Source organism: Talpa occidentalis, unplaced genomic scaffold (assembly GCF_014898055.3).
Source record: "Talpa occidentalis isolate TD23 unplaced genomic scaffold, MPIMG_talOcc4v2.1 talOcc4.2, whole genome shotgun sequence".
Lineage (NCBI taxonomy): Eukaryota > Metazoa > Chordata > Mammalia > Eulipotyphla > Talpidae > Talpa > Talpa occidentalis.
The window spans coordinates 141,268,094-141,278,444 of NW_023602073.1; the positions used below are offsets into that span (position 1 = coordinate 141,268,094).

Sequence of the window (10,351 nt, forward strand, 5' to 3'; positions counted from 1 at the left end):
ACAGCTACTAGAGGTGGAAAGAGGATTCAGAGCCCCATTCATTGGTCCCAAAGCTCCTTGGACCAAGCCATCAAGAAGAGGGGCAGCTCCCCGGGCCCCTCCCGCCCTGTGGCTACAGGCCAAGCTACCTCATTGCCACGTTGCTGCCGTCGATCACTATGGGTCGCAGGAGACTGGCCGGGTTTCCACACTCCTCTTCCAGGTCCATCCTCAGCCTGTGCTGGGCAGAGTCCAGGGTTCCACAGGAGCCCCTGGGAACAAGCAGGGGCACGGTGCTGGCCTCGCGAGGCCCGTGGCGGCTGCCCATCTGGATCAGCTCCTGCAGTATGTCATTGACCAGGGCGCCCTCACCCAGCTTGTCCAGCACCCTGACCACGTCCTCCCTGCTGTAGCCCAGCTTCTGGAAAAACTCCATCTTGTTCGAGCGCTCCATTGTCCCGGCGAGGATTCCGTCCCTGATTCCGTCCCTGATGCCTCCGAGCAGAGCCCCAGGAGTGTGAGCTACAGAGAAAAAGCATCCATCAGGTGTCTTCTGGCAGCCTGGCCCAAGGCCGTGGGGTCACAGAGGGGGCAAATGATGCACCCTCCCTCCCCAGCCTCTGTCAGGAAATCATGCTGAGGCCTGGTCCCCTTGGGGATTTTCAGTTGCTCGGTGTGGTTGAGGAGCCACAGATGCAATCACATGGCCTTTACTAGTGAGCGCTCCAGGAGCTTCACCCCACACATGTGCTCCCGCGGGGACCACTGGCCAGAGGCACCAAAGGCTGCCAAGCAGACCACCCAGAGCTGGGGACATTTGTACCCAAGCCAAGGAAAAGTCTCAGAACATCTGTTAAGGGCTGAACTGTGTCCCCCTTAACTGGAATGCTGAAGCCCTCACCCCAGCGTCTCAGAGTAGGACTGTACTTGGAGGTAGGGACTATAAAGAGGTGCTCAAGTTAAAGTGGGGTCTATAGAGTGCACCCTAATCAGTATGACTGGTGTCCTTATAGGAAGAGGAAATCTGGGCAGACACAGAGGGATGCCCAAGGGAGACGGGGGTGGGGGGGTGGTAAGAGAAGATGGCATCTTCAAGCCAAGGAGCAAACGCAGCAAAAATCAACCCTGCCCATACGATGATCTCTGGCTTTCAGCCACCATCTCCATGAGGCAATGATGATAAATAATAATAATAGTAATAATTATAATATTTAACAATAAAAAGCACCAAGCCTGCGGCATTTTGTGTTGTTTTTTTTTTAAAGATTTATTTATTTATACAAGAACCAGGGTATAGGCCAGATGCACGGGAGGGTGAGAGGATTCACCAGAGACAGAGTGGGGAGCAGAATAGGCTGACTGACAAAATACACTGCTGAGGGAGCAGCGGGCAAGATAGGAGAGGCCTGCCCTGCCATAGGGTCATCTCTGCGGCCGGCAGGGATCGAACCGGAGCTGCAGAGGCTGCGGACAGCTTCACAGTGCTGCGCTCAACCACCTGCGCCACCAGGGAGGCCCGCCTGCGGCATTTTGTTATAGCATCCCTAGCAAACTAACACAGGCATCCCACTCAGTTTAAATAGGCAAGCATGGCATGTGAATTCCATCCCCAGAAATGCCACACTCACCCAGTCAGCTCTGTGCGCTGGCACAGCTTTCCCTGGCAATGAATTTGCTCTATACTGAACCTGTGAAATAGAAGGCCCTGATGCTCCCCATCCCGGGCATAACTGCCTGGCCTATACCACTGGGTGTAGGGGCTGGGGGTAGGGCTGCGGCCTGACAGGTATTTCCAAAAAGAAGAGAGTTGTTAAATCAATAGGAATCCTCTGGACACACAGGGCCCTCTCTTTTCTACTCCCAAGTCATTTTCAGATAATAATACCATAATCATGGCATTTACTGTGAAACACCAAAATATTGCAGAAGCACAAAGAATAAAAAGATGTATCTCAGGGCCTCCCTGGTGACACAAGGGGTTAAGCAGAGCACTATGAAGCTATCCGCAGGCACTGCAGCACGAGTTCGAGCCCTGGCCAGGAAGGTGACCCACATGGCGCAGCAGACCTCTCCTGCCTCACCCGCTGCTCCCTTCAGCAGTGTATTTCAGTCAGTCTGCCTGTTCTGCTCCCCACTCTGTCTCTGGTGAATCTTCTCACCCACCACACCTCTGGCCTGTACCCCAGTTCTTGTATGCATAAATAAAAATAAATCTTTAAAAAAAAAAAAAAGATATGTCTCTTCACACACACCCAAGCCCCACTGGCTTCCTGGCTACCTCTTGGCTTACATCCCTCCAAAGCTCCTTCTAGGCACTAACTTGCCTATGGAACAGATACACTCATCTATTGGTTGCAGGGGGTTCTTTTTATTGAAATTGTATCATAGTGGGGCCTCCCCGGTGGCGCAGCGGTTGAGCGCTGGGTTGCGAAGCTGCCCGCGGCCTCTGCGGCGCCGGTTCGATCCCCGGCTGCTCCCCGGCCACTGGAGGAGGGTCCCACATGGCGCGCAGACCTCTCCTGCCGCCCGCTGCTCCCCTCAGCAGTGTACTTCGGTCCTTCTGTCTGCTCTGCTCCCCGCTCTGGCTCTGGTGAATTCTCTCACCCTCCCGCGCTTCTGACTGTACCCAGTGCTTGTATAAACAAAACAAACAAACAAACCAGCAAACAAATAAATAAAGCATGCCTCTATCAAAAAAAAAAAAAAAAGAAAAATGAAATTGTATCATAGTGTAGGCTTTGCTTTTCTCATCTAAAATGCATTTTGGAACTCTTCCCACGCCAGCTTATCTCTTCTGCTGCCCACCATACCCCGGGCACTGAGAATGGTGCCTGGAATGGCTAAATCTCAACAAATGCATAGCTACTGAATGGATGAGTGAATGAATGGATGGCGTAAAGCCAATGCCCAAACGACGGGCATGTAGATAGTCTGCCATTTTTCGCTGTTACAACCCATTCCCCATGAGCATCTCTCTGTTCACCCCATCCTCCTCTCAGCTCACAGTCCTTCATCCCCCTTCTCGGCTCCCATGGGGGCCCTCGGCAGCATTCATACCTTCCTTTTGGCTCCCCACTCTCTTGCAGACCCTCTCCCTGCAGTGCAGGAGCCCAAACAGTGACCGGCTCCGGCCAGTGACAGGCACTTCTCAGTCAACCTCGAGGACAGAGTGGCCTCTCGTCCTCCCCCTTGCCACCGCCTGCTCCATCATGGTCCCACTCTGGCCACTGAAACACCAATCGCCCCTCCAAGACCACCAGTGACCGTCTAGCCACCAACGCCAAGAGCAACTGCACATCCCCCACCTCATGCAATCTCTCGGGCACTTTGGACTTATTTTCAATAGACGTTGGCACTGCCTCCTCCTGGAAACGTGCTTGGAGAAGCACGTTTGTGCTTCTGGACCCGAGTCTCCTCCTAAGGCTCTCTGCTCTCTCTTTAGCCTCCGAGGACTTGTTTGAGGAGGGAATCATGCCAGGACTCCCTTCTCTCCCCCTGCAGTTCCTCACCGGGCCCACACCCATGAGCCCACAGCTGCACGACCTCTGACTAAGCCCCAGGCAGACATGGTTCTAAGTCTGTGAGGTAAGCGCTGTGCGTGCAATTTGAACAGAGAGCTGTGGAAAGTCAGAACGCTGCCCTTCACCTCAGATCTGCTGAGGCAACTGCAGCGGTTCTCAAAGCGTGGTCCCAGGAAACCTGGAGGAATCCAGGACACTTTCAGGGAGTCTGTAAGGTAAGAGTGGTGTTCATAATAGTGCTAAGGTGTCATCTGCTTTCTGTCACCCGCCTCCTTTCATGAGTCTCCAGGGACATGTTCCGGAGGTTGTGGAAATGCAACAGTTGGATGCAGAAGAAGATATGAGAATCCACCCAGACACCAAATTGGTGCCAGTCATCTTACTAATTTTTTACCTGCCTGAATCTCTCCTTGATCCCCAAGCATTCCAGAACATTCTCATATGCGCCTACATATGCTTTCCTCTCTCCTTGAAATGCTCTTTTTGGCTTGGCAAACTTCCAGGCTCATGGTCATGCACCTCTAGTCCAGCCTCACCTTACTCTCCTTGCCCAGTGGCCAGCCCTCCCTCGGGATGCTTGTCCAGGGGCTGGGGTCCAGCCTTGGTCTAATCTCCATGGGGAAAGTGGACACTCAGCCCAGCAGGCCAGCCTCACGCCAGGACTTGCTCACTGCCCCTGAAAGACCCTGGTCGCTCAGGCCCACGCCTGGCCCCACCCCGCAGTCCTAACCCCACTGTCACGTCCTCTGGGAAGCCTTCCTGGTACTGAGAGCCCAGCTACACACCCCCCTCCGAACCCCCCCCCCCAACTACGTATCTAGCACCCAGTTTGGTTTGGCAGAAAGAGAGAGTGGGAGAAAGAAAGAGGAGGGGACTGAAGGGAGGGAGAAGGACAGAGCAGGAAGGCAGCAGCGGGAGCGTGGAAGTGCGCGTCACGCAGTCCTTCCTTGGTGCCGGCCACTCCGCGGAGAGAGGCTTCCTCCGTGTCCCACCACGCTGGGCGGGAAGACAGGCAAGAGAACCGTCTCCCCTTGGCATAGACAGAGAAGCAGAGCGCAGGTTACAAACCAGCGAATGGCAGAGATTAGGCATAAGTAGGTGCCGAAAAGAGTGGGCTGCTTCTCGTGGCGTTCAGAGCCGAGGCAACATCTTGTCTTTGCACCCATGGGAAACACCCACACGGCCGGGTCAGGCGGCTGCTCTCCAGCAAGCAAGCCCCTGCCTGTTGTGTGACTCTGCCTGGCGCGACCGAAACAGGAGTGTTTGCAAGATGAAAATCCCGGGGGGGGTAGTGAGAGCGGCCCCGGGAGGCCCTGTCCTCGGCGGCTCCCCCTGACCCCAGGTCCAGCCGACGGCTCCTGCCCTGAGGCCACTTCCAGGCAGTTACGCGGGGAACACGAGAGCTGGTTTTACACGAAAGATTGGAAGAATCCACCAGCTTCTGAGACATCCCCCACCTTGAGACTTCCATTTTCTTTCACAGCTTCTAAAAAAGGCAGAAGCTGGGGTTGGGGGCTGTTCTCAGGAGCCCCCGGCCCTTGGGGCCCAACCCTCCCCTGTCATATGACGGTTCTGAGCTGCAGCTCTGCCGGCAGCTTCTTTTCCTTTCTATTTTTAAGACCTGAAAGTATAAGCCATTTCACTCTGGTTTTCTTCCTCTCTCTTGACTGGAAGTCACAAGCAGCACAGATGACCAGCAACAGCTGAATGTCTTCACGGTCCTTCGTCAGCCGCCTGCACGGCCCCAGAGGGACTCGCCTGAGCTTGCTGCGAAGGTGGGTTCAGGTCAAGCCTGACATTAGACGCAGCCTAAGAAAAGGACGAGCCAGCCAGGGAGGGAGGCAGAGAGAGAAAGGTGGAGCCAGACAGGTAGACAAAGGGGCTCGGATGGAAACTGTTCCTTCCAGAATCAGCCAATCCCTAGGCCAAAGATCTGGAACCTCTGACTGGAAGAGCCCCCTGAGCAAAAGCATAAAAGAGAAATGGAAGGAGAAAGAGAGAGGGAGGAGCCACACAGAGACCCGACGTGTGTTTACACTGCATGTCGTGGTGACAAGCTGCCCCCTTACATGTCAGCTCTGGAAACCCCAACAGTCCAAGGGAGAGAAGGAGGCGACCTCATTACTCATGTAGGAAAAGAAGGTTCTGCTGACTGACCCAAGATCCCACATCTAGTACAAGGAAGAGACCAGGCTCCCGAGGGTGGCTGTTCCCTCCGTGGGCCACAGGACGCTTCAGGGCTCTCCAGTGCCACAGAGCGGGGGGGAAGGGGGGGCCACATCAGCCCCAGAATGAGTGGACTCAGCACAGGGCCCCTGACTCCCAAGTCCATTCACCATCACCTCTGCCAGCTCCAGAGAAGCCCACACTCAGGCCGTCAGACGTCGCCCACTGTGGCGCAGGGCTAGTCCTGGTGCAGGCAGGAGTCCTCTGCTTCCCCCTGGAGCCGAGGCCCTCGGCGAATGGTCAGTTAGGTCATGAGGAGGTCCCAGATGGGCAGACTGCAGCCCTTGGACCTGTGTTTCTGCCCTGGACTTCTTGTTTTTTAAGAATTATTTATTTTTTCATTGTGGTAAGAGATACATAACATAAAAGTTATTAATTTTAACTGCTTTTAAGAGTGCAGTTTAATGGAATTCATCACCCACCACCACCCTGCATCTCCAGAGCTTTCTCATCTTTCCAAATGGAAACTCTGTCCCCGTGAAACACTAACTCCTGCAATCCTCTCAGCTCCCGGCCACCCCTGTTCTATTTTCTGTCTGTATGATCTGGCTATTCTGTGCTCCCCATCTGAGGGGATTCCTACAGTATGCGCAGGATTTCTGTGACTGGCTTATTTCATATAGGACAGTGCCTTCAAGGCCCATCGGAGGGGCGTCAGAACCTCCTTCCTTGTTAAGGCCGAATGCGATTCCGTGGCATGAACAGCCCACATTCTGTCTCCACTCGCCCACCCCTCGCGGCCAGGCTGCTGCCACCTTTCGGCCACTGTGGCTAGTGCAGCTGTGAGCTTGGGTGGGCAGGTCTGGCTTTCTCTTTTCTCCTTAAATTTGTCCCTTGCTCTTTGGTCCTGCTACAGGTTACTTGGGGGTGATGCACAAGTATTTACAGTCCTCATCCAACTCTGAAGCAAAGTTTAAAAAAAAAACAATCCTCTACTATCACCCAACATATTCATGTGCCAGGTGTTGGCAAGTCCTAGTTGGCACCTCTGCCCTTGGAGAGGATTTCCTAATCTTGGGGGACATGCTGGGGGTCCTAATGAACACAGGGAATGAGCTAAAGTTGACTTCACTGCCTTCAGGTCCTCACAGACAGACACGAAGCCCACACAGGCTTCCTCCAGAGAGCAGTGTGGGGGCTGCTGCTGAGCGCTCTTGGCCTCCCAGGAAACTAGCTGTCCCCAAGTTAATATCTAGTCTGGATGATTTCCAGAGCGTGGAGACTGGTCCAACATACTCCTGATTCATACAAGTAAAACACCTCCAGACCACAGCACACGTTTTTCCTTAAAGTGAAGTTTCCTCTGGTTATCTATCTCCCACCACAGCTATCTTTTCTTTTTTAAGATTTATTTATTTATTCATACAAGAGCTGGGGTACAGGGCAGAGGTGCTGGGGGGTGAGAGGATCCACCAGAGACAGAGTGGGGAACAGAACAGGCAGACTGACTGAAATACACTGCTGAGGGGAGCAGCGGGTGAGGCAGGAGAGGTCTGCTGTGCCATGTGGGTTACTCCCTGGCCAGGGATCGAACTCGTGCTGCAGAGGCTGCGGATTGCCTCATAGGTTGTGTATTTACCTTTGCACCACCAGGGAGGCCCCCCCCACCAAAGCTATCTTGAAGCCAAATACAATTTGTTAAAACGAACAAGGGTTGCACTTAAAACAACCAAAGATGCTCACCTGATTTTTTTTTAATCTTAAAATAATTTAAGGTGCGGGGGATCAGACCGCTGAGGACAATATTCATCCAACAATCGCTCTCCCTCCCCAACATTTTGTCTCTCTCCCCCCAGCCCCGGGCCCCATCTGCCTGGTGTTTGTCCCGCTGCCTGAGGCCAGGGCTTGGGCACTCACCAGCTGGGTGGGCAGGGCAGGGCGTGTGGCTCCGACCTCCCCAGGGGCGCGTGTGCTCCTCCAGCCCCGCAGCGCGTTCTCCTCCCAGCCAGTCAGGGGGCACCGAGGCTGAGGCACCGCAGGCCGTTAAGAATCACTTCATGACAAAGTTCCACTTCCTGGATGCTTGAATCACGTTCAGCTGCAAAGGTAGTTTTGCTTTGGGTTTGGAAAAAAAAAAAGAAAGGAAGAAAGCAGCCCCGCGCGGGAGCAGCTGCGAGGCCTGGCTTCAGCATGAGTCACCGAGTCGGAGCTCACACACCCCACGCAAAGGGAACTCGGCTTGGGGACAGGGCGGCAGGAGGGGCCCAGAGACCGCTGAGGCACCGCGCAAAGCCCCGCCTCCGGCCGAGAAGAGACCCCCCCTCACCAGGCCAGGTGCCCCAGGAGGGTCACGCGCAGGCACACCCGCAGGAATGAAGGCTGGGGAGGAGAAAAGCAGTGGCTGCATAGACAAGGCTGCGCGCAGGGCATGGGCGCTGAGGAGGGCCTGTCCTTCCACCACAGAGTCCCAAGAAAGCCACACAGTCCCCGAGGCTGGGCCCCCGGGCACTCGCCTCCACCAGGGGTGAGATGACCAGGGACTTCCTTCACGGCACCCCGCGTGGGGGAGGTGACTGCTTCTGCTTCACCGGCCTGGCCTCAGACCCGCCCCACCACAGCGTTCCGCAGTCTGGCCACCACCACGCAGTGTGGGCAACAGACCCCCAACTCTGGAGATGCCCATCACGGGTCAGGATCAGGGAAAACACAGTCGGAGCCCACAGCAGCCCACCTCCCAACCGTCACAACGCCTCTAAGGTGAGTGGCCGAGGACACCCCGCCAGCCAGGTGGAGGAGCTGAGCATAGAGCCGGGAGTGGGGGCTGAGGAACAAGAAGGACCCCAGTTGAGTGACACCTGCAGCTCTTCTTCATCCGTTCCCCACCTGCCTCCCACAGAAGATTAGAGGGACTCTGGACTATTAATACACATATAGGATAGGACCGGTGGAAAAAAATAAAAAGCCCAGTCAGAAGTCACTAGAGCAAAGTGAGCGTTGGACTCGAAACCTGGACCTCTGCAGCTCTTCTGCTGCACGCCGGTTCCAAGTTCAAATTGCCTGCACAGCGGATTTTCTCCTGACAACTGCCATTTGTTTGTCCAGTACTTTCCATCATAGCATCCTCGTCCCCACAGCTCTGCAGCAGAGGAATTATTATCCCCGTGTTTCAGATGAGGCCATGGGGGCTGAGAAGGTGTAACCAAACTGCTTCAAGCTTCAAACCCAAGGCCATCAGGGTTTGAAGATTTCAAAATATGAAACCACAAGGTAGGCTACTGATTCCCAATTGGACAAGAAATAAGTTCCGACAGAGGCAACAATTTATTGACAAGGTCACTGACCCAAAACTTAACTCTGCCAACAAGAGACTTGAGGGAGAGCAGCAGCTGCTCACGGCACATGTCCCCTGTTAGAAAGAGGAAAGAAGAGCCCAAAATGGGGTCGTTCGTGCTGTGCCCCCATCCAGACTTAATAACTCATCTCATCGCGGTTTCAACCTCTCTCAAAAGTATAATCCTAAACCAGGGGCAACCTAGTTCCAGACCCATGGTAAGAACCCCCTGCCTGACCCTGAGGGAAATGATTTCTCCTGCTAATAAGCTGATCCCATCCCCTTTTCTGCCATGAAGCCCCTGCCTGCTGCGTAGCCCCTTGCGGTGTCCAGTTGGATGCCACTGGATTCAGGAAGCATTGATAAAGTCAACTAGATCTCAAAATTTGCATATTTTGTTCTTAAACTCTGCCTATCTCTAAAAGCCAATCAAGGGCCTCCCTGGTGGTGCAAGGAGTTAAGACACAACCTACGAAGCTGTCCACAGCCATGCAGCACGAGGTCAATCCCCAGGCAGGGAGAAATCCACATGGTGCAGCAGACCTCTCCTGACTCGCCCACTGCTTCTCTCAGCAGTGTACTTTAGTACATCTGCCTGTTCTGTTCCCCACTCTGTCTCTGGTGAATCCTCTCACCTCTCACACCTCTGGCCTGTACCCCGGTTCTTATATGCATAAATAAATAACTCTTAAAAAATAAATAAAATAAAAGCCAATTGAGCGCTGAAGGAGAGCGGGACACAGGCCTGGCCACTTCTGTCTTCTACTCCCTTTAAAATTGGTCTTGAATCTGCCCAGAGGCTCTTTCTACCCACTCTGGCCCTTGTGGTGAGACAAGAGGTCTGTGCTTTTAGGAAGTGGCCCAAAAGTGTCAAGACAGTGGGTCCTACACTTGTGGGTACAGCCCTCCCCAGGGAGGTGCCGCGAACACGGAGACAGGGGACATTTCTGCTGTCCCAGTGGTTCATGGAACCCAAGTCAGGGCCCCTAGCTGGCTGTCCCCTCTGTCCACGGCACCAGCGAGCACACAGTGAGCTCAAGCAGAGAGGAGGCATTTGTCGTGGTCGATGCGCGAGTGTCCAGCCCTGCTGGGGAGCTCCCCTGCTCCCCCTGGGCTCTGCCAGCCGAGCTCCTGCCCACCCTCCCCACCATGTGGGGGCAGGGGCGAGACATCTTGCCCTTTGCCAGTCTGATGCGTGAGAAATGGCGCATCATTCCTCATGCTTATTCTAACTTTCTTCTCCCTGATGACTGTGAACTTGAGCATCTTTTCACTATTTATGGACCATGCAGGTTTCTTCTCTCCACCCACCCCAGCGCCAATTTTCGCCTTGGGTTGTCCTTTTCCTATGAGT

The 10,351-nt window shown here is 54.3% G+C and overlaps 1 protein-coding gene across 1 annotated transcript in view; it reads right to left on the minus strand.

Annotated features, from left to right (window-relative positions):
- ZC3H12D (zinc finger CCCH-type containing 12D) overlaps positions 1-7,613 on the minus strand; it is a 29,484-nt gene extending 21,871 nt beyond the window's left edge. The window contains exons 1-2 of the mRNA XM_037518788.2: positions 7,584-7,613; positions 129-501 (exon numbers count right to left, since the gene is read on the minus strand). Coding sequence (XP_037374685.1) covers positions 129-433 — 305 coding nt within the window. The 5' untranslated portion in view covers positions 434-501; positions 7,584-7,613. The remainder of the gene's footprint in view (positions 1-128; positions 502-7,583) is intronic.
- Positions 7,614-10,351: the final 2,738 nt, after the last annotated feature.